Below are 24768 nucleotides of genomic sequence, written 5' to 3'. Positions count from 1 at the left end.
ATGGATCCATTTCAGACAGAAAGGCCTTGCATGCCAAGGCTGTTGACGAGGCCTGCTATTTTACACACGTTACCCCTCTGCTTTTAAAAAAACACCCAGTTTACTTAGTTTGCATGACACTTGTTGTGCAATCTAGACTTACTGGATGGGAAGAACATACGAATGATCAATCCAGACTTCAAGGACCGTCACTGAACCAATACATATTTTTCAAGATGAACTGTTTGAAGAAACAAAGTGAATACTTTGGGATTATATCTAACCACGACCAAATGTTCATTTTATTTGTTGGATGTATCCATGATCCACATACTATATATGACCATTACACAAACACTAAAATCATATTGCCATTTGGGTCTGTGTAAAACAATGGTTGATTTGAGCTCTCTGTTATATACAAAAGAGGGGATCCCAAGCTATGTCCAGTCAGGGGTCCTAGTATAGCGGGCCCTGTGCATGTGTCACAGTTATTCTTATCCTCAAGTAGCTTGTCAAGGGTAGTGATGGAGTCTAATGTTACTGTCTAGTCTCGTCACCGAGTGCTGAGTCACAACATCAAGAACCTCAAGGACATCCCCAGAAGCTAAAAACACAGAACATATATTCAAGTGAATGACATCAATTATTTGTACATTTTACCTACACCGTTACCATACTTTTATTGTTGGTCTACCGCTCACATAAATTTATTTTGTTTAATGGGCTGTAGATAATAACTGATACATTTCCATAAAGGACATTTATCATTGGTTTAAACTGTGTTTTATGATTTTGTTTTATTGAACTTTTTGGATTTGTCTGATAAAAATGTCTGGATTTTAGTTTTGACATGGAGTAGAATATGCTTCAGACAACATTAGGCAGACATCAAGGACATTTTATAGGTTTCTCTATAGCCTACTCAATAGAGGTTCACCGGTGATATCACTTTATTTAAATTTTTACAGTTTGCTGAGTGGCACTTGAAATGTCATCATGGGCTTGTGTTGACCTCTGCAAATACATTTTTCACACAAAAGTGGCAGATATTTTGTAACCCTACGTAATGCCATTGCTTGATGGGATCAACAACCAAAATTACATCATGTTGTATGCAGTCTCTTTCCATCTACCAACCGGTAGGCCTAAACCTAAATTACATTCTAAATAGCATTTAATTGTGAGTCAAAATCATAGACCCATGGCCTTAAATTTTAAGTTTGAACCCACATAAGCTAATGTAGAATGTTTGTTATAATACCTTGGTCATTTTCTTTTCTTAGCTCAATTCTTCAACCACTTACGAGCTATAAACATGACACACTTAAACGAACGAGCAGAGACCCCCCCTACCACCCAAATTGGAGCGACTAAAAATACAGCGCTCTGTCACAACTGTTGCGCCACTTGGGGTCTGTCCAATCGTTGTCCCATCATCTTGCTAGACCAATCCCGACCCTCTCAGTTATCCCCATGGATTAGAAAATCGTCTATGATTGTATTTATGACCTGGTAATATGACGGGTGTGACGCGGCCAATGGTCTTTTATAAACCCCACTCTTGCCCCTCACACCATTCAAGTTGAACAAGCTCTCGTATTCAGCTCAACCGAAGAGTGCGTAAAACTACTCTGCTTACCTGACACGCTCCGTTTGGCAAAAAGGACTTCCTTTTCTGAGCCTTCTATTAAGAAGCAGCGACTACATTTGTCAAGTCATTGTCAATTAAAACAAGAACCTAGCTGCCTTGCGAACAGTAAACCGGACAATTTCATTCATCATTGTCTTGACAGAAGCGGTTTCTTCACAAGTGCATCCGAAAAGTCTCTTGACTTTTTTTTTTTAACTTCTTTTAACCTGAACTTTTCGCAGCGAGCACGCGCTTGACATTGATCTGTTAAACTTTACTGCGCTGCCGACACATAATTTCACACATAGGTCTTACTGCGGTATAAAAAGAGACAGGGAAAACGCAACCATGACGAGCAATAACACATACTACGACGACCAGCATCCACCACAGTACCACCAGGGCACTGACATCGGGGAAGAAGAAGAGGACGAGATGCCAGCCACGGAGAAGGACCTCGCCGAGGACGCGCCATGGAAGAAGATCCAACAGAACACCTTCACCAGGTGGTGCAACGAACACTTAAAGTGCATCAACAAGGGTGTCAACGACCTCCAAAAGGATCTAGGTGACGGGCTCAAGCTCATTGGGCTCCTTGAGGTTTTGAGCCAAAAGAAGATGTACAGAAAGCACCATATCAGACCCAACTTCAGACAGATGAAATTGGAAAATGTGTCTGTGGCGCTGGAATTTCTGGACAGAGAACATATCAAACTAGTCTCAATTGGTAAGTAAACTCTGATGAAATGTTGCAGTTGTTGTTCCTCTTGGGGTTAATGAAAAGAGAGCAGAGAAAGCCAAGCATGAGAGATCATGGCCTTGGCCATCTTACTGTAGGATGAGATGGAAGATGGAGATAACTGGAATGAATATATATAAAAAAGAACCAGATAAAATAAGTTACTACTTTACATGGACCATCATATATTTTATGTTCTATTTTATAAACACAAGTAACATAAAATGAAGTATTCATCAAGAGTGACTACATGAATACTTTAATGATTGGTTGACAGCTGTTTCATAAAAGCTTTGTGCTGGCTGGATGGGGGTACCTGACACTCAGCATCAAAAACCACATGTTGCAGCGGGTTTGCTGGATGTTGAGACTAGATATCCCCACCACTGTAATATTAGAGTAGTTATGTCTACTTGACTGTCAGCACTCACTCAGCCACTCATCTTTCACAATGGCTGAGGAAGCCACAATGGGCCGGAACCATCACTCTGGAAACTCATACAGCAGAGATAGCACTGAGATCACCAGCCCATGTCAGGACCAAGGCCACGTTGGGCTCCAATCAATCTGCCGTATTTTACTCAAATGACAACAGTGACAAGCCAGGGCTTGGAAATTCTGTAGGGTTGTGCTAATGAGAATGTCACACACAGAATTATGTGTGATGGTGAACACACACACACACAGACGCACACACACCTCTCCACACCTCATAATCACACTTGCTGAGAGGGTCAGAAGTGGCAAGGCCAAGCTTCTACTGTTTGTTGACAGCCAGTATCTCTGCCCCCCATTTACCTTGTACTGGTTAGAAATGGTTCTGCATCACAGATGAAGGTCTATTGATCTATCCAAGGGTCACTTATAAAAGGGAGGGTACATACCTAGGTTGACATTTGAACGTATTTTGTTTTATCTGTAATTGAGTTGAGTAGCAAGGATTTTCTTCCAGATATGTATTTAAGACTGGAGAGAGCTTATTAAAACTCTGACAGTGTCGCCTTCTGGCCTGGTGACTGATGGCTCTCCCACACAGTCGGGTGAAATTCTTGGTGGGACTGACGCTTTGAGCGTGGGGCTGTGAAAGACAGAACCCCCCCTCCCCCTCCCCCCCCCCCCCCCCCCCCAGGGGAGAGAGGCGCATGTGTCTGATGACGACAGGGGGGGATTCTCTCTGAGGGCGACCATCCACCAGGAATGTCCCGGCAACTCGTTGAGTGTGGCTGCACAGAGGTCGTAGGTCAAAATTCACAGACCCCTCCTTACAAGAACAAGTGTGTGTGTGGTGTGTGTGTGCTTCTTTCTCTATTTGCGACATTGTGGACGCACACAGCACCAGACAGGTTTGACAGAAAGAGGACATGATAACAGGAGCTCTGACTTTCATCTTCCAACACCTCGCTTCAAACATAGCTGCACCACTGCCTTGGTTAGCACAAACCGTTTCCCTTAGTCGACTGTTGGCAGCATGACTTCATTCTATGAAGCTTTGGGGGTCTCCACAGTCACACATGTCGGTGTGTAACCAGATACATGCTTGTTCTCTTTGGGGAGTCCACATGACTGTCTGTGCTCAAGGGCTGCCATGGCAGGTTCAGAACCACTCCATGCCATATCATACCAGCTGCCCACGCCAGTCAAACTGCCCTCATCAAACACTGTCCAATGCTGAAGGTCACCATACATGAGAGAGAAAATAGATTAAACAACTCATATGGCTACAGTATAGTAATTGTATCCTGATGTGTAAATTGAATAGTATGTATAGTAGGATCACACAACTTAGTATGGGAGGGGGGGGGATGTAAAAAAATAAGCAATGCATACTTTAATGATAGACCTACCTCAGTCCTTCCCATAACTCAACCAGGGCTACTTAACTGCCCTAGCTTGTTTGATTGATCTTAGTAACAGTTCTAATAGTCACCATTTCAAACCCAAGTGCTGTTTACTCCAGGAAGGATCACCCTTCCACATGTCCTCAGCTGTTGCTGTCCCGCTTCCTATTAGGACTGTGGAATGTCAAGGATGTCCACCCTGACACCTGTGGATGTGGGGGGGTGTTGGTGGGGTGCTCACAAATGGTGCTCATTCGTGAAAAAGTCCTACACCTGCCCTGCCCCTTGAGTTGATTGACTTCCATGAACTGTAAATGACCCTCCTCCATCTCTCGGACTCTTCCTTCACCTCTCCACAGACAGCAAAGCCATCGTGGACGGGAACCTGAAGCTGATCCTGGGCCTCATCTGGACCCTGATCCTCCACTACTCCATCTCCATGCCCATGTGGGAGGACGAGGACGACGAGGAGGCCAAGAAGCTGACCCCCAAGCAGCGTCTGCTGGGCTGGATCCAGAACAAGGTGCCCCAGCTGCCCATCCACAACTTCCACCGTGACTGGAGGGATGGCAAGGCCCTGGGAGCCCTGGTGGATAACTGCGCCCCTGGTAAGAGCTGTGTTTGGATCTGCTGAGTGGATAATAGTCTTTTAGTTTCCTCTGAGGGGAAAAGCGCTGATTAGTGGTCAGCTTTTTGATCATTTGACTGAGGTAATGGGATGTCCCCTTGTGCCATGGTGAGGTCGTACCCTTTCTAATATAACTTGTGAGTCAGGGTCAGGCACGAGTCATCTAAGGCAATGATCTGCTCATTGTCTCCCTCACAGACTTGTTCTAAGAATCCCTCCACTCATTCCTCCATCTCTCCACACGATTAAGTAGGAGTTGATATCTACACTCATTAATGCACACACAGGGACATACATACATGCAAGCACATGGGCACACAATAAGACACAGGTGGACGTGTAATCTCACTCTCCCCAGAGGGTCAGTGGGCCTGAGGCCTGCATAGGAGGTCCCTGCCAGCTGTCTGATGCTGACTGAAGCTTTATCTCTCTCTCTCTCTGGCCCAGAGGCCCAAGCTAGCTCTAGTGTTTATAGCCTTGCCACACAACACCCCAAATTTGGGCACAATTCCTCTTCATCTGTCTAGGGGGGATGTTTGGCAGGCCCTCAAAAAGCAGGCAGAGGGGACACACGCATTGGATTGCAGCTTCATAGGGATTCGTTGGCTTATAACACTCCCAGTTTGACCAGAGTGGTGATATGATCTAGATTCGAGGCAGTCTCCTCTGAGATGTGTCTTTCTGAGACAAAAGGTTACAGTGCCGGACAACGTGGCTGACTGTGTTTATGCGAGAACCGTGTGTGATGTGAAGCAGCTTTCAAACACACTGCTACTGATCTGTCCATACAAGGCCCTGTTCCTCTCCCCCGTCTCTCGCTAAGAGCTCATGCCATTAAGGGAAGGAAAGTGATCAATTGGACTTCTGCTTGTAAACATCTAACTGCTGTTTTTCATCGGGTCAGAGTTGGTTTAAGCAGGCTTTTTCGAAGCTTTACCTTTGAAACCATCGCTGTTAGGTGAGAAAAGTTTCTTGCAAACGTCCCAACGTTACCCCACCCAACAACTGACTTTTAAATCACGTTGAAATTGGGAATACAATTAGATCATGAATCCATTATGAATCACCACACTATCCAACAGATAATGGTATGCGTTGGATGAATACAGCTCTTACCCTTAAAATTCCACGTCAGCATTAACGAGGGCACAGTCTCCTGGGAAGTCCAGGCTCTTGGAGACAGTGAACTCACTACGTCTCTGACGCTAATCCAATTACAGCTTAAGCCCGCGCAGCTTAGCTTCCGCTCTTGTAACAGTGTCCATGGGTGAAAGTGACAGAGCGTGTGCTGCTCTAAGAGTTGCTGAAGAAAGAGCTTGTGCCTCGAGGACTAGCTCGAGACGCTAGAGCAGAGCTCTGTGGGCGAATATTGTTTTTTTTTAATCAAGGTTGTAGGCAAAGGTGTTCTATTAGACACCTGTGAAAGGCTGAATAGACTGCCAGGTCAAGTGGTAGAACACTGTGTTTTTGGAGTCATGTTATCGGTGAGAATGGATGTCATTTCTGTCATTACTCCAATTACATTCTCAAATTGTTGTCGTGTCTCACTTCTCATTCCCTTCCTACAGGTCTTTGTCCAGACTGGGCTGAGTGGGACCCTAACCAGCCTGTGGAGAATGCCAGAGAGGCCATGCAGCAAGCTGATGACTGGCTGGGCGTACCTCAGGTAAGACAAATGGACAGATGGACGGATAGATAGACATAGACAGACATGCAGGCAAGCAGGCAGACAGGCAGACACTGTATTGAGCAGGCTTTTACTGTTTTACATTGCTGCAACATTAAAGAAGATATAGGTGTGACATCTAAGCACGTTTTCACAGCTGAATTGAGACACAGAGTTGTTAAGTTGCCTGTGTTTACATAACTGATGCTGCAAATGGCATTGTGTATTACCTCAATAGCATCTAAAACTTATTCTTCAATCTCCAAACTCTTTGCTATTTCAATGGCTTTTTACTTGCTTCATGTAGACAGTCTGTATAGATATAGCCTCCATAAAGACATGGGGTGTGGGTGTGTGTGTGTCATGACTTCCCATGGTTCTGAGGAGTGAGGTCTGTGTGGGCTGTTAAGGAGGTGTGGGAGAGTTTTGGCTCATGGCTAAATCCTCTGGCTGGCTTATTGAGGGCACAGTCCTTAACCCTGCTGTCCTGAGGTTAAATTTAGCCTGGGAGGACAAGAGCGTTACACCACTGTGGTATAGACAAACAAACATGGATGTGTTGAAAGACAGAGTTGAAGCTCTGGAAGGATAGAGGAAAAAGCTTGTTTATGTTCTTAAACAGACGAATTTCATATCTGTTTTTGTCACTCACTCATTCTTTCCTCCTAAATATTATACAAAAATGATGGTTAATGGATCTTCTGGTTCCCTAGGTGATTGCCCCTGAGGAGATAGTGGACCCAGACGTGGATGAACACTCAGTGATGACCTACTTGTCCCAGTTCCCCAAGGCTAAGCTCAAGCCTGGTGCTCCCATCAAGGCCAAGCAGCTGTTCCCTGACAAGGCCAAGGCCTATGGACCAGGTGGGTGCTAGGAAGCCACAGATGACCAGAGACACTGGAGACTTTTGAATGAAGGACCATATTTGACATGCACAATTGTCTTTTTATTGTTTTTTCTAAAAGTATTTATCATATTTATAGTGCACGTTTACAACTTTAAAACACACTGTCGACGTGCCGAGACTGAAATGTTTTCTCAGGTATTGAGCCTCATGGGAACATGGTGTTGAAGCCTGCTGTGTTCACGGTGGAGACACTGGAGGCAGGCCAGGCTGAAGTCCTGGTGTACGTGGAGGATCCTGAGGGACACAAGGAGGAGGTTGGAGAACACATACAGCACTGTCACAACACCTGCTGGCGCCTAGCAACTGCCACAGATCGTCTAAGAACTAAGACATGCTGTTATTCATCGTGTTTTCTGTGTCCTCCCAGGCTAAAGTTGTGTTCAACAAAGACAAAAACAGAACCTACACTGTCACCTATGTTCCCAAAGTGGAGGGCGTCCACATGGTAAATACAACAACACAACTTATGTTTATGTGTCTCTACAATGATTAAAAAACAATGACACAAGTGGCTTTAGACTGAAATGATCACCAATACTTTTTAATCTACCCTCCCAGGTGAAGGTGCTCTTTGCCGGACAAGATATAGACAAGAGTCCCTACAAGGTGAATGTGGCCAAGGCCATGGGTGACTCCAATAAGGTGCAGGCCAGGGGCCCGGGTCTCGAGCCCACCGGCAACGTGGCCAACAAGCCCACCTACTTTGACATCTATACTGCAGGTAACCATGGGAGAAAGTCACATCACAAGGTGCACAGCAACAGTCCTTAATTGTATCCGCTATCAGATAAAAGACTGATGTAGAAATACCAAGGATTTACCTAAATAAACCAAAAACACTGTGCATGGTTCCTTGTGTAATAGAATCGTGAAGCAACAACATTCCATTCTATTTCCTGTTTCTGACCAGGTGCTGGCAATGGTGATGTCAGTGTGATCATCGTGGACCCTGAGGGCAAGAAAGACACAGTGGAACTCATTCTGGAGGACAAGGGGGACAGCATTTTCCGTTGCACCTATCGGCCCATGCTAGAGGGGCCCCACACCATCCATGTCCTATTTGCAGGCCAGGAGATCCCCAAGAGCCCGTTCAAAGTCCACATAGACGAGGGTGAGCTAGCTGTTACAAATCACTGCTGTTGACATGGTGACAATTACTTTGTGATCTATTCCTCTCAGTCCACAGTCATCCTTCTTCACTTTCCCCCGGGGCCCATCAACAGGTTCCAGTCATATACTTAAAACCCTTCCTGTCTGTCATTCCTAGCTCCGCCCACTGCTCCTCCCACCACCACCGCACTCCCAGTTCAGATAGGCTCAAACTTGGTGCGCCCACCCACAGGAGAGAAGGGCAGGAAGGGGGCGGTTCCCCCCAAAGCTGGCCGGCCAAGTTAGTATGGACCGCTGGGTGGAGCCTGAGCCCTGTTGCGCTGACATGCTCGCCAGGCCACACCCCCTTTTATGTCCCGCCCAGCAGATGTTCTTGCTTCCTGTGATTGGGGCAGCTGCGTTCTCTGGGTGCTCCAATATGTTCTGTGCTTGGCCGCCCTACGGCTTGCAGCTTTATGGGGTCAAGATATGCCCAAAATAATATCAATATGAATGCCAGAATGGATATAGATAAGCCCCATTTGGTTTCAATTTGTTTCCAGCCATGGGGGTTGTTGCGTGTTTTTAAAGATTACATTGGGAATGTGTTTATTTTTAAAATGTGATTGGTTTCTCTGTGGAATTTTGCATTTGCTGCACATTTTTGTGAGAAAATGGGCATGAAAATGATTTTGCAGACAGTTCAGTCTATGTTCAACAGTCCAATTTGTGCCTGCAGTCAACGTTTCTGTCTGAAATGTTGTCAGATAGCGCCTAAATGCAGCTTTTTCTTATTTTGCCTTATACATGCTTCTTTCAGAGTGTATATTGCATTTAGCTTCAGATTTTTCTTTTGTCTGTGTAATTCAGGTTCCATTTTGGTTGTTGTTTGGTGTTAAATTTTCTTCACAAGTCCATAGAATGGCAAATAGAGCATCATGTCTCCGCTACTAACACTGCTAGCTTGTCACCCAATGTTTCAGCCAAAGTTAATCCTTGGTTCGACCCCCTCTCCCTCTCCAGCCATCAATGCCAACGCCTGCAGGGCCACAGGGCGAGGCCTGCAGCCTAAGGGCGTAAGGGTGAAGGAGGTGGCTGACTTCAAGGTTCTCACCAAGGGAGCCGGCAGTGGAGAGCTCAAGGTCTCAGTAAAGGGCCCAAGTAAGTTCCCCCCCCCCCTCCCTCTATTTCTCTTTTCCATTGAATCATCTAAAAGACACAGAGCATATTGACCCCTGGCGCTGCTGTGTGCTCCTAGGTGGGGCAGAGGAGCCAGTGAAAGTACGTGATGCTGGAGACGGGGTGTTTGAGTGCGACTACTTCCCCATACAGCCTGGCAAATACACCGTCAGCATCACCTGGGGAGGACAGCCTATCCCACGCAGGTGAGACCCCACTCCTCCTCAGCCGCCTCTACAATGGAACGTACAGTACACTATATAACCAGTAGCTGAGAATGAATGACCTGTGTGTGTGTGTTTGTGTTGCAGCCCCTTTGAGGTGGAGGTGAGCAAGGAAGCCGGGCCGCAGAAGGTGCGAGCGTGGGGTCCAGGCCTGGTCACAGGCATGGTGGGGAAGTCAGCTGACTTTGTGGTGGAGGCCATCGGCACCGAAGTGGGAACTCTGGGTACGTGAGAAGAATAAGGACATTGCCGGTTACATAACATTAGCATAACCGATACTGTTAGCATGTCCGCTGTGCGTGGTCGAGCAGAGGTAAAAAATGATTCCCGTTGTCCACCTCTTTCCAGGCTTTTCCATCGAAGGCCCATCCCAGGCTAAGATCGAGTGTGACGACAAGGGCGACGGCTCCTGCGATGTGCGCTATTGGCCCACGGAGGCTGGCGACTACGCGGTTCACGTCGTCTGTGACGACGAGGATATTAAGGACAGCCCCTTCATGGCCCACATCCTCCCCGCAGCCAATGACGTCTTCCCTGAGAAGGTACGCGCTATACGGGTCCTTTACAGAGGGTTATTTCACACATATTAAACATACCAAAACATTCAAATGTACTTGTTTATTCCTGTGGCAGGTGAAGGCCTTTGGTCCAGGGCTGGAGCCTACTGGAGTCATTGTGAACAAACCAACTGAGTTCACCATCGATGCTAGTCAAGCTGGGAAAGGCCAACTCAAGATCTATGCCCAGGTACTGAGAGAGAAAATATGTCTTACATAATGCTTGTCATTTAATTGATAGAGGTGGTTAGTGTTGACATGATTTTGTGTTCATCCAGGATGCAGAGGGCTGTTTCATTGACATTAAGATCACAGACAAGGGCAATGGCATTTTCCTGTGTGTGTACATTCCCACCAAGCCTATGAAACACACCATCATTATCACCTGGGGAGAGGTTAACGTGCCCAAAAGCCCCTTCAGAGTAAGACTCATAGTCGTTCTCTCGCAAACTCACACACACGGCATTACAACTAGGATTTAGTTGTAGAGTTGTCTCAAGCTCTGAATGTGTCCCTGTAGGTGCTTGTGGGTGAGGGCTGCTACCCAGACAAGGTTAAGGTCTATGGGCCTGGAGTGGAGAAGACTGGATTGAAGGCCAACGAGCCCACCTACTTCACTGTGGACTGCAGCGAGGCCGGGCAAGGTAAGTGTGTGAGAGTGTCTGTGGGGGGAAAGTAGGACAGAAAGAGTAGAATAGTGAAGGGTGTATGCAAGCTATAGCTGGCTGAGTTATATACACAATCAGGAATCCAATATCCTAGAAAAGTACATTTACCAATGTACCCTGTGACATCTGTTTCTAGGTGACATCAGTATTGGCATTAAATGTGCCCCTGGCGTAGTGGGTCCTTCTGAGGCGGACATTGACTTTGACATCATCAAGAATGACAATGACACATTCACGGTCAAGTACACTCCCCCCGGAGCTGGCCGCTATACCATCATGGTGCTGTTTGCTGAACAGGTACTGTCGGACTCCATTGCCCACATTCCTTAGAGATGGAAAGAGATGTTCTGTAGTCCTAAACGACCAATTGTGTGTGATTTTGTAGGAAATTCCAATCAGTCCATTCAAGGTGAAGGTGGATCCTTCTCATGATGCAGGCAAGGTGAGGGCTGAGGGCCCTGGACTCAACAAGACAGGTGAGGGCTCAAACAACAATGCTTCACACACATTTTTTCAACCTTTAAATATATATATTTTTTATTGCATGAAATAGAAAAGAAATGTAAGAGAGGAAGCAACAACAGTTCGCTCTGGTTGTGTTTCACAGGTGTGGAGGTGGGCACCCCCACCCACTTCACCATCTACGCCAAGGGAGCGGGCAAGGCCAAGCCGGAGGTGCACTTCACTGCCGCGGCCCAGGGAGAGGCAGTCCGAGACTTTGAGATCATAGACAACCACGATTACTCCTACACTGTCAAGTACACCGCTCTGCAGCAGGTGAGGCTCTCGCTACCTCTGCCAGACCTTTCTGGAAGCTTGGTATCCATTACAATACTGTATCTCCCTTTTTTTTTTACAAAAAGGTCTCGTCTTCCTTCCTTCTCTCAGGGTAACATGAGCATCTCAGTCACTCACGGAGGAGATCCCATTCCCAAGAGCCCTTTCAACATCACTGTGGCCCCTCCTTTGGACCTGGGGAAGGTCAAAGTGGAAGGACTAGACACCAGTAAGCTCTCAAGGAGAATAAACTTGAAACTAGAAAACAAAGGAGTCTAGAAACTGCTAAAAACAATCACATTGAACTGTTTATTATTTATCATGTAGTATTAAATATCTGATGTGAAGGAAAGTTGGTGAAAGTTGACAGAAATACTATGCGTTTAACAGAGGTGGAAGTTGGAAAAGATCAGGAGTTCACTGTCAACACCCAGGGGGCTGGTGGACTGGGCAACGTGGGCGTGATGATGACCTCCCCCTCTGGCCGACCAATCCCCTGCAAGCTGGAATCGGACAAGGCCAATGGCATTCACGGCGTTAAATACATCCCCCCGGAGGAGGGGCCCTACAAGGTGGATGTCAGCTATGACAGCAACCCTGTCTTGGGAAGCCCCTTCGGGTTGGAAGGCGTCATGCCAGCTGACCCATCAAAGGTAATCATCCATTCATCATCCACGCTCCATCAGTATTCTGAAGGTCATGACAGGAAAGGAAAACTGGGTCATATTATTTGCTCCTTCCAGATGCAAAAGATCTTCAGTGAAACAAAATCACATTCCAATTCTTCAAAGGACAGTAAAAAAGCACACTTATTGACTTAATTGCTTCTCTCAGGTTCGTGCCTATGGTCCAGGCCTGCAGGGTGGCATTGTGGGTAAACCGGCACCCTTCGCCATCGACACCAAAGGAGCCGGCGCAGGCGGGCTTGGCCTTACTGTGGAGGGTCCGTGCGAGGCCAAAATCGAGTGCCAGGACAATGGAGACGGCACATGCTCTGTGGTCTACCTGCCCACCGAGGCGGGCGAGTATGCCATCAACATCCTGTACGGAGAGCAGCACATTCCAGGGTCTCCCTTCAAGGCGGCAGTGCGTCCAGCTTTCGACCCCAGCAAGGTGACGGCCAGCGGGCCAGGGCTGGAGAAGGCCAAGGCTGGGGAACCCGCTACCTTCACGGTGGACTGCACCAGTGCCGGAGAGGCTGAGCTCACTATTGAGGTGGTGTCTGAGTCTGGGGCTCAGGTGGAGGTCCGCATCCAGAAGACCTCAGAGGGACACTTCTCCGTCACCTACAGCCCTGCCTTCCACGGCACACACACCATCACCATCAAGTACGGCGGCCACATGATCCCCAAGTTCCCTTCTGTCATCCACGTGGAACCAGCAGTAGACACCAGTGGAGTGCAGGTCTATGGTCCAGGAGTGGAGCCCAAAGGTACGAACCACATATATATGTATATATGTCAAAGTAAATGACCATAGAAACGATATAACCATATAAAAAATAGCAGCTAATTCAGAGGCTATTGCTCAAACCAAATTGTTGCCAATTCTTATAACATAACTAGAGTGTTTGATCATGTATTTTCTTGTTGTTGTATTCTGTGTGTCCAGGAGTCCTCAGAGAAGTCACCACCCACTTCATCGTGGACACTCGCACCCTGAGCAAGACCGGGGGCCACCAAGTCAAGGCCCGCATCATCAACCCCTCGGGCACCAACACGGACGCCCATATCACAGACAAGGGAGACGGAACCTACCGGGTGGAATACACCGCCTTTGAGGACGGTAGGATCAAATAAAGGGAACAGAAACTTAATCAGGCAGACTTTTCTTATCTCAGCAAGTTTGCAGCAGCAGAAGGTAGTCGTTTGTAGAAGTCTTATAGTTGTGAGAGGAATCCCTTGATTACATATATATTTGTGAAATTATACAGTGCATGGCAAAATAATGAAAATAGTCACAGATCTTTAGAAAGACGGTTTAAGGCTGACAGACAGAGAGACATAACCAACAGGTGGCCCGAGAGCCAATTCATTTGGGGAAGCTAGACCGAGTGTGAGAGAGCCGTAGAGAGAGCGATAACGAGAACGTTCGAGACAGAGGGAGGCATATAAATACAGAATGATGCTGTGTTGCAGCAATCCAAGGGCTTAGAGCAGGGAGGCAGAGAGGGCCTTTTATAAATAGATAGTGCTCTGGAACAGCATCTCTTAAACAGGCAGGTATGTGTGCTCCCATAAAGGAGTACGAAGGGGGGGGGGGGGGGTAACCATTAGTATTAATAGAACCCCCCCCCCCCCCAGCACAAAGCTGTGAGATCAGAGCCATGCTCTCTCCAACATCACGCATGTTCTAATATTACACTTCTGGAGCTGGGAGCTGCATGAGGAAGGAGACACATAGCTCAGTCAGGAGAGGGTTGTAACAGAATAACAAATGACAGACAGATGTGCGCGCCTGTCGGTATGCACGCGACAAACGCCACAGGGCCCGTCAAAACCTCGAGTCTAGATAAACAAACTGAAAGGGAGCATGGCTTGTGCCTTGATAAAGTAACACAAAACCGTATGTTGCAAAAGTATATTGCTCGAAGAGTTTTGTGAGGTGTATGCTGGTTCTGTGCGGTCCAGGTATGCATCTGATCGAGGTCCTGTATGACGATGTGGCTGTCCCCAAGAGTCCCTTCAGGGTCTCAGTGGTAGAAGGGTGTGACCCCACTCGTGTACGGGCCTACGGACCCGGCCTGGAGGGCGGACTCGTCAACAAATCCAACTGCTTCACTGTGGAGACCAGGTTAGAACACACTGTCCATAACCACAGACCAAATTCAATTAAAGCGGCCTGGTTTATCTGACCCATAAAATTCATATTAAATCAAGGGCAAGGAAACGTAATAAACCTTGAAATTGCAGCGAAGCCAAGGCTAAATATATTTTTCTGGTAATCCTCTCAGTAAAGAGGTACAAGACCTTCCTGTTTAGCGTGAAGTATGTAGGTCATTAAAAGGAATGGGGGGATTGAAGCGTGTGACTGTGTGTGTGCAGGGGTGCTGGTACTGGAGGTCTGGGTCTGACTATCGAGGGGGCCTCCGAGGCCAAGATGTCCTGTAAGGACAACAAAGACGGCAGCTGCAGTGTGGAATACGTCCCCTTCACCCCCGGCGACTATGACGTCAACATTAACTTCGGAGGACACCCTATCCCGGGCAGCCCCTTCCGTGTGCCTGTGAATGACGTGGTGGACCCCAGCAAGGTGAAGTGTTCAGGACCCGGGTTGGGGACCGGGGTGAGAGCCCATGTCCCTCAGACCTTCACAGTAGACAGCGCCCTAGCAGGGAAGGCCTCGCTGGAGGTGCAGCTCTACGGGCCCTCGGGTGAGTCTGAGGTCTTCACTCTCACACACACACACACACTAATACAGAATGTACTTACTAAGTACTGTAATTAGTGAACTTAAATACATTTGAGGTGGATGAGGAGTTGGGATACTGTGTCCCCGTAAAATGCTAGCTGGGGAAACTCCCTATTCCCTTCAGTACTGCATACGTACATCCCACAAATACACAGAGACTTATCAGAATGTTCTTGGTGTTCCACAGGTTCCGCTGAGCCAGTTGGTGTCAAGAACAACGGGGACGGAACACACACAGTCCACTACACCCCGGCCCAGGACGGCCCCTACACCGTGTCTGTCAAATACGCACAGCAAGAGGTCCCCCACAGGTCAGATACCAAACCCTCTCCAACCCACAACAACCACCACCACTTTTCTGTTTGTCTGTTCTAATGTTCAATACTTCATGTTTTTTTCTTTCCGCAGTCCTTTCAAGGTTAGGTCTCTGCCAGGGCATGATGCCAGTAAGGTGCGAGCCAGCGGCCCTGGTCTGGACACCTCAGGAGTACTTGCCAGTCTGCCTGTTGAGTTCACCATTGATGCCCGCGACGCTGGGGAGGGACTACTCACTGTGCAGATCCTGGTGTGTTGGGCTTTCAATCAAACTCAGTGTCACGATAGTACTTTAGCCATCCAAGCTATTGACCTATATAGCTTACTCGTGTCCACATGTGGATCTTTCTCTCTCTAGGACCCAGAGGGCAAGCCCAAGAAGGCCACCATCCAGGACAACAGAGATGGCACCTACACTGTGTCTTACGTGCCGGACTCCACGGGCCCCTACACCATCACTATCAAGTACGGAGGAGATGAGATCCCTTACTCTCCCTACAGCATCCAGTCCCTGCCCACCGGCGATGCCAGCAAGTGTCTGCTCACAGGTATACAATCTGCTTCTCACTCTGCCGGATCATTTATATAAGCATGGGACCCCCCCCCCCCCCCCCCCCCCCCCCCCCCCCCCCGAGTTCAAATTTTTCTTTCCTTAGGGGGCTCCCTTAATATGAATCAACCCCCCCACCTGCCTTCCCGCCCTTATCTTTGGACACTGCTTACAGCAATGTCATTTAAAAGGGATTTTTTTCAAGAGGGTACTGATGTTTGTGGTTTTTCTTTGCAGTTTCCATTGGAGGACATGGAGTGGGTGAGTAACTTTGGATTTGCTTTTAATTGTCTAGTTTAAAACTAGAATTAAAATACTACCATGATAAGACTTCTCTAAGCTTCTCTCGCTACCCTTCATTGTCCAAGCAGCAGGGCTTGGACCAAACATTCAGACTTCAGAGGACACTGTCATCACTGTGGATGCAAAGGCTGCCGGAAAGGGCAAGGTGACCTGTAAGGTCATGACCCCGGAGGGGGCGGAGATGGACATGGATGTGGTGGAGAATCCTGATGGAACCTTTGACATCTACTACACGGCTCCTGAACCGGGGAAATACGTCATCACCATTCGCTTTGGGGGACAGCACATTCCCAAGAGCCCCTTCCATGTTGTGGTGAGAACTGGGGTCACTGCTGTTTGATGTACTAATGCACAGTGAAGCCACTTGCATACTATATATGTCAATATACTGATAGTATTTTCCTCTCCCTTCCTGTAGGCCACCAAAGAGCCTGTTGCCCCCAGAGACAGCATGGATCCCATGTTCCGACCTCTTAACCTGGTTATTCCCTTCACTGTGCAGCAGGGAGAGATCACAGGTAGGACACACACAAACACACACATAGGCATGCATCAGCACACAAACACATAATCAAACACAAGCACAAAAGCACAGGGAAACGTAAATGCATACACGCACACAAGCCAACAAAAGTACAGACACACAAGCACACACACATGCTGACACACACATGCTCACACACGACCACACAAACACGTTGATTGACAGTCCCAGTCACACGCTGCGGTTATGGATTGCAGGTGAAGTGCGGATGCCCTCAGGGAAGGTAGCCCGCCCCCACATCACCGACAACAAGGATGGAACCATCGCTGTCAAGTTCATGCCCACAGAGAAGGGCCTGCATGAGATGGACATTAAATATGAAGGCAATCACATCCCAGGTATGGAAAACTTATTTCTGTAAATCTTTCCACTGCCCCACTTCCTAAGCAATGTGAAGGCTCCTGGTGTTCAGTGAGTCAAAGCCATGATATTTGACAAAATGGAAAACTCAATAGTCTTTTTATTTAACTTATCCCCATACAGGAAGCCCTCTCCAGTTCTACGTAGATACCATGAACACTGGTCTTGTGACCGCCTACGGCCCAGGGTTGTGCCATGGCACGGTCAACAAGCAGGCCACCTTTACTGTCATCACCAGGAACGCCGGAGAAGGTAACCAAGGAACTATTATTATAAAAGAACCTCAGAGCCTCACTCTACTCTTTTAATATTCAAACAAACAAACAACCCTGGCCCTCTAGGTGGTCTGTCCCTGGCAGTCGAGGGTCCCTCCAAGGCTGAGATCACCTGTAAGGACAACAAAGACGGCACGTGCACTGTGTCCTATCTGCCAACTGCTCCTGGAGACTACAACGTCATCGTCAAGTTCGATAACAAACACATCCCAGGCAGCCCCTTCACCGCCAAGATCACTGGTGATTTGAACAGCTCCCATACTTTTTTTAGCAGTATTGCAGTGTTCCTACTCTCGGATACTGGACTGTTAATTTAGAATTATTTAATGTCAAGCCAATATATAGGGGATGATTGATTTCCTTCTCTGCTGTCTTCTCTCTCTCTCTCTCTCTCTCTCTCTCTCTCTCTCTCTCTCTCTCTCTCTGTCTCTTTCTCTTTCTCTCTCTCTCTCTGTCTCTCTGTCTCTCTCTCTCTCCCCTGTGCTCTCTCACATCCGTCTCTCTCGCCCTCAGGCGATGACTCCATCACGAGGACGTCTCAGCTCAACGTCGGCTCGGCAGCGGACGTGTCGCTGAAGATTACAGAGTCTGACCTGAGCTCTCTGACAGCCAGCATCAGAGCTCCCTCGGGTAACGAGGAGCCCTGCCTGCTCAAGAGATTGCCCAACAGACACATTGGTAAGACACCAGCCCTGCTGAGGGACAAGCATAGCCCACAGCTGAAAGATTTTTGCCATCCTAATATTAGACCCTTTAAATAACACCACCATTTTTTCTTTTGTGGTATTATTTTATGGCACAAACTTGATGAACGATATAGAAGATTCACTTACCAACACTTTTTCTTGAAAGTAATTTCCTGCTTTTGTTTCGCTCCCTCTGTTCCCCTCCACAGGTATCTCCTTTACTCCTAAGGAGGTCGGTGAGCATGAGGTGAGCGTGAGGAAGAATGGCAAGCATGTGACCAACAGCCCCTTCAAGATCATTGTTGGCCAATCAGAGATCGGGGAGGCCAGCAGGGTCAAGGCCTTTGGAAAAGGGCTGGTGGAAGCCCACACCTTCGAACTGGCTGAATTCTTTGTGGACACAAGAAATGCAGGTAAACACCTGGAGCTTCTTCCAAGGCCTCGACATTGTTTAGAATCTGTATAACATAGGTTCATTCTGAACAAGGAAACTCTTAGGACATGGCAAGCAACAGCTTCATAGAAGGCATATTAACTGATTCAGTTGTTTAAAAGAGTCACAAATAAAGGGAAGAAGAGCAAAAATACCAGTAAAACGTTAGCAGCAGTTCCAGAGCCAGAGTTGAATGCGGAGACATTGTCAGTTTCCATCAACCAATTACCTGGTCCTTTAAACCTCATTGTCTGCATCTAACGTTATCTCTCTTATTTTTTCCTCTGTCTTTCTCTCCCCCAGGCTATGGAGGCTTAGGATTGTCGGTTGAGGGTCTGAGTAAAGTTGACATCAACTGCGAGGATATGGAGGATGGGACATGCAGGGTGACCTACTGTCCTACTGAACCTGGAAACTATACCATCAACATCAAGTTTGCCGACAGGCATATCCCTGGTCAGAATCTCAATGCAACTCTTCATATTACATAACATACTGAACAACTTTCAACAGAAGGAATGAAAAAATGTCGGGGTTTTTCCCTGATTGGTTACTGCACCCATACCACCCTCAGGAAGTCCTTTCGCAGTGAAAGTGACAGGAGAAGGAAGAATGAAGGAGAGCATCACCAGGAAACGACAGGCCTCTTCTATCGCCTCTGTGGGCAGCGCCTGTGGCCTCAACCTCAAAATCCCAGGTCAGCACCGCAGTGCGGTCAAGCACTGTCACAAACAAAGGTCAAGGTGGTCCAACCACCACTGCTTTTGCCTCCAGAGATAATAAAAGTCCATCGATTCTCACACCCAATGGCGACTGAACCACATCTTCTAAAGCTACTTTGGTGCCCCACACAGGAAACTGGTTCCAGATGGTGTCGGCCCAGGAACGGCTGACTCGCACCTTCACACGCAGCAGCCACACGTACACGCGCACGGAGCGCACGGAGATCAGCAAGATGCGCGGCGGAGAGACCAAGAGGGAGGTGCGTGTGGAGGAGAGCACCCAGGTGGGAGGGAGCCCCTTCAGGGACGTGTTTGGAGAATTCCTCAACAGAGAGAGTATCAGCAGCTTTGGTGGAATACCTCAAAAGAAAGAGGGTAAGGACGACCCCCTGCCCCGCCTGCCCCCATCCCCCCACACACACTTTGTCGTTTACATTCACTTCACGATAAACACAAAACGTACTTTCACCTTGCCCAAAACAAGACTTTCCAAATGTTACACTTTGAGACACTTGCTTAAGAGTTGAAGTGTATCCTACACACAAAAACTTCACCTCCTCACAACCCATTCCTCCTCTGCTCCCCCTCCATCGCCCCCCTCACAGTTGAGAGCGGCACTCAGGCTATGACAGCCCAGGTGACCAGCCCCGGTGGCAAGACGGTGGATGCTGACATCATGGACGGGGGGGACAGCACCTACAGCGTGCGTTTCATCCCTCAGGAGATGGGCCCCCACACCGTCAACGTCAAGTACAGCGGCCAGCACGTCCCTGGGAGCCCCTTCCAGTTTACTGTGGGGCCCCTCGGCGAGGGAGGGTCTCACAGGGTCCGCGCCGGAGGCACCGGCCTGGAGAGAGGCGTGGCGGGAGCACCTAGTATGTTGACACCTTTCTCACAGTCTCTTTCATATCCGTCTGAACTTGCCGTCAACGGCTCATACATGTTGACACATGCTGAATGATAGAAAGCTGCTGAGCTGTGCAAAAGGCGTTTGGACGATACCTTCTTTTATTTTAGTCTCTAATCCATGTGTCTTTTTTCCGTAGCTGAGTTCAGCATCTGGACCAGAGAGGCTGGGGCCGGGGGGCTGTCCATCGCTGTGGAGGGGCCCAGCAAGGCTGAGATCTCCTTCGAGGACAGGAAGGATGGATCCTGCGGAGTGTCTTACATAGTGCAGGAACCAGGTGAGACACTTGTAGAACTCAAACTACACAAAATCACAAAACAACAGGAATTCTCGTATCGGCATACAAGTTGTATTTCGAGTGACAGTGTGTAGCTTGACTATATTTGTTGTCAAATTTTGTTTAATATCCAAGAAGGCTGTTTTGAACCTCCAGAGTGACACGGTGTGTGTTTATCCAGGTGACTATGAGGTGTCGATCAAGTTCAACAATGAGCACATCCCAGACAGCCCCTTCATCGTACCCATCGCCACGTTGTCAGACGATGCAAGCAGACTCACAGTGACAAGCTTGCAGGTAGGAAAGCACACAAGCAAACGTACATGCAGACGTTATTGCCAAACTTAGAATGACCTGAGATGCGGGTGTACAATGTAACAGTATTCTTGGTGGTGAGTGCACTGTCTTATGATTTGACTGGGTGTAACTTGATTCTGCTGTGTTGTCGAGCCGTAACCAGGGTTGTGTAAATATGTTGTGTTATGGAGAGTGATGAGGATTAACTGTTCCTTCTCTGGTATAAGGCCTCATCTAAGGCTAAGCTATCAATTACTGTAGCTAGCTAGCTGTTGTATGCTAATCGCTAATGTCTGTGTGACGCTCATTGAATAGCTGAGGTATTCCCTGGCAGGACAGTCTGCAGGACAGTGTCCGGAATAGATAATACACACCATGACCAGGTCACTTTGACCTTTTCTCTCTGTCCAAGAACTATGTTTAAAATATGTCTCCCTCCCTCCTCTCGTCTATTTTCATACTCCAGAGTCACCCACCTTGTGTTGACCCTTTATGTCTTGGTGGTAGATGGAGCTACGGTCAAACACAGACACGCACTTTCCTGGGTCTTGACCCTTCCGTATCTTCCTCTCACAGGAGAAGGATCTGAAGGTGAACCAGGAGGCCTCCTTTGCCGTGCAGCGTAACGGGGCGAGGGGCGTGGTTGACGCCAAGGTCCTCACCCCCTCTGGCTCCGCTGAGGAGTGCTACGTGACTGAGCTGGATAGCGGTATGCCCCCTCTCACACACACACATCTTCATCCCATCTTTTGAAACAGAGCTAAATATCATAACTGGTGTCCATACCAACCTATTTATCCCCAGACAAGAATGCGATCCGCTTCATTCCACGGGAGAATGGCGTCCACTCCATCGATGTCAAGTTCAACGGTTGCCACATCCCTGGCAGCCCATTCAACGTGCGTGTGGGGGCCCCAGGACAGGCTGGGGACCCCGGCATGGTGACGGCTTTCGGTCCCGGCTTGGAGGGAGGATCCACAGGTACATGGTGACGTTATTCTTGTCTCACTCTCTCTGTTTAAAAGAAAACACATTCGGGCATTCTGCTGGGACCTTTCTTGAGTGACATTCCCTCACGGTGTGTGCCAGACTATAATGCTTGCTGCATCACATGCACACATGATCCAGGTGACTGTACAGTTGTCCCTTTACCGTCCGGTTTGTCTTTCCGTCTCGCTTTTTCACTCCAGGTGCGCCCTCTGAGTTTGTGGTCAACACTTGTAATGCGGGCTCGGGCGCTCTGTCCGTCAACATCGACGGGCCCTCCAAGGTGAAGATGGACTGCCAGGAGTGTCCTGAGGGCTATAAGATCACTTACACGCCCATGGCGCCCGGCAACTATCTAATCACCATCAAATACGGAGGGCCACAGCACATAGTGGGCAGCCCGTTCAAGGCTAAAGTAACAGGTACGTTGGGTTGATCAACATAAAAAGGATGTGTTACAAAACAAGCTCTGCTGAGAGATCAATTCTGAGATGAGTGACTAAAACAGCAACATCGCTAGAGCTTATGTAATATTGTCTGTAACAGGAAAATGTTGCATAAGCCGTCATAGGCATTGACTGCTGTTCTCTGCTGAAGGCAATTCCCATCTTCTTACCATAAGAAGTTACACTGTAGAACAGGCCATGCCTTTCCTGACATGCATTTTGAATTGTGTGATTGAGATAGATGAGGAACAGAGCCTACGAGCTTGGCTCTTAGTAGTGCTTAAAAGAAGTGTCTCCAAAGAGCCCTAGATGGCGTCCATGGTGTTCTGGTCTAGTATGTGTGCCAGCACCAAGGAGCCTCAGCTTATATAATGCCTAAAGTGAGTAGTGACTGCATCGCTTTTAATAACATGTCTGTCTTCTCTGTTTTTGTCTGTTTCTCTCTCTCTTTCTCTCTTTCTCTCTCTCACTCTCTCTCTCACTCTCTCCCTCTCACTCTATCTCTCTCAGGTACTCGTCTATCAGGCGGACACAGCCTTCACGAGACGTCATCTGTGCTTGTGGAGACCGTCACCAAGACCTCCAAAGTGGCCGGGGCGTACAGCGCCACATCCAAGCTGACCTCCGATGCCAGCAAGGTTGTGTGCCGAGGGGCGGGGCTTACAAAGGCTCTGCTAGGGCAGAAGAACAACTTCAATGTCGATTGCAGCAAAGCAGGTGAGAAGGACGCCTGGAAACACAGTCAGCACATATGTAAAGCATATCCATAGACCGACCCCGGCTCTCCCTTCACCCTGTTCCAGGTACCAACATGCTGATGGTGGGAGTCCATGGTCCAAGGGCCCCCTGTGAGGAGGTCTATGTCAAACACATGGGCAACAAGTTGTACAACGTCACCTACAGCGTCAAGGACAAGGGCAGCTACACTGTCATCATCAAGTGGGGTGACGACAACGTCCCCGGAAGCCCCTTCAAGGTGGCTGTGCCCTGAACAGATCCCTCTGCTTGCCTCCACCACTCGAACTCCCACACACACACAAATACACACACACACCTATATAACTGCCCCCCCCCCCCTCGCTCTGCTCCAGCTGCTCAGCACTCCCAAGTGGACTTTGACTGTAGACCCCAACATGCACAAAAAAATGCACAAATACTCCTTATCTTTTCGTGCCAAAGAATTGTGTTTGAGTGTTCAGAGCAAGTCCGAGGATATAGTGTGGGGTAAAATGTGTTTCAAGTCATGGTCAAAGTATTTGAATTGGTCCAAGACCCTCCCTGTTGTGTAGCAATAAATGGCTTAATGTGTGAATGTTAAAAAAGAGACTTTGCAATTAAACAGTATTAAAGTGTGATATGATATGGTTTTGTATGCTAAAATAAAACAGAGAATGAATTTTGTTATATTAACCAATTTTTGGTAAGTCTTTGCAGACCTAATAAAGATTTGATTGCTAACTTGCCAGAAAATGAGTGGATGTTTTTTAATATTATAGGTTTATAATAAACCTATCCTACAGAATGGAGTCAATGTTGCCAACATCACGACAAAGACACACAGTTTTAAACAACCAAAATATGTTTTGTTGCTGCCACAAAGCATGAATTTGATGTTCAACATTTTGATTTTCAATCCCAGGATCATTAACAGATTACTGTACTTATGGTCAATATACAGTGTATTTCTGTCAACAATTTATACATATAAAACACATTCAAAAGAAAGGTGTTCCACTCGTTCCAGTACACCTGTAGTTACTACGGTAATACTAACATTCTAGACTCCCCAGTACATGAGAGAACCACAAGATGGAAGTATTACTTCACGCACTCTGTTGCTTGCCTATCCCTGAATAACACGGCATAACTAAGCTTCCTCTCCTCTTAGTAAAGATTAACTACAGCCTATTTCATTGCAGGGGGTCTAAAGAAGCAATACCAAAACAGGTTTATTTCTATTGTGTTTATAATTAAACCTGCTCAGAGCCGCCGGAGCGTGTTGTGTTCAACAAGCGGGTGTAGGTTCAGTGTCTGTTTGGTGAGAGGCACAACTCCACCAGACAAGGGTTGATTAAACTCACCCATGGTGCTCTGCTTAGTGTGTGTGTTTGTGTAAGTGTGTGCGTGTGAATGTGTGAATGCATTCAGTCTATCTCTCCATGGACTGAATGTATCTGCCTGGTTCAGTGACAGCAGCTCTGGTTGCCCAGTGAGTCAGCCAGCCTCCACCACCATTCTTCACAGAGAGGAGTCCATAATTAGGTGGTAATTATCTCTGGTTGCTTCTGTGACAGGGTGCTTGAGGTTCGGGCAGAACCGAGCTGCACACAATGAACGGTTTGCACCTTCCGACCATCTGGCTTGAGGGGC

The 24768-nt window shown here is 47.7% G+C and overlaps 1 protein-coding gene across 2 annotated transcripts; it reads left to right on the top strand.

Annotated features, from left to right (window-relative positions):
• The first annotated feature begins 1647 nt into the window (after positions 1–1647).
• LOC136942606 (filamin-C-like) lies at positions 1648–23858 on the top strand. Of its 2 annotated transcripts, XM_067235590.1 has the most exons (47): positions 1648–2339; positions 4549–4797; positions 6386–6483; positions 7197–7347; positions 7527–7645; positions 7759–7836; positions 7950–8112; positions 8302–8502; positions 8659–8781; positions 9504–9641; positions 9739–9865; positions 9971–10107; positions 10232–10425; positions 10517–10630; positions 10719–10862; positions 10961–11084; positions 11245–11405; positions 11494–11584; positions 11716–11885; positions 11997–12114; positions 12276–12538; positions 12720–13317; positions 13497–13670; positions 14516–14678; positions 14930–15258; positions 15484–15607; positions 15705–15861; positions 15970–16159; positions 16399–16422; positions 16533–16777; positions 16883–16982; positions 17206–17346; positions 17492–17620; positions 17710–17883; positions 18157–18321; positions 18539–18742; positions 19066–19218; positions 19337–19459; positions 19617–19859; positions 20090–20359; positions 20531–20668; positions 20850–20965; positions 21542–21674; positions 21770–21946; positions 22156–22374; positions 22909–23115; positions 23202–23858. In XM_067235590.1, exons 1-47 carry the CDS (start codon positions 1961–1963, stop codon positions 23387–23389), a joined length of 8226 nt encoding a protein of 2741 aa, XP_067091691.1. In that variant the 5' UTR covers positions 1648–1960; the 3' UTR covers positions 23390–23858. The 2 variants fall into 2 exon arrangements, with proteins under 2 accessions (XP_067091691.1, XP_067091692.1); XM_067235591.1 differs by lacking the exon at positions 8659–8781.
• The last annotated feature ends 910 nt before the right edge of the window (positions 23859–24768 follow it).

The sequence above is a fragment of the Osmerus mordax genome, chromosome 4, assembly GCF_038355195.1.
Source record: "Osmerus mordax isolate fOsmMor3 chromosome 4, fOsmMor3.pri, whole genome shotgun sequence".
Taxonomy (NCBI): Eukaryota; Metazoa; Chordata; class Actinopteri; order Osmeriformes; family Osmeridae; genus Osmerus; species Osmerus mordax.
This window is presented reverse-complemented; position numbering and strand designations above follow the sequence as displayed.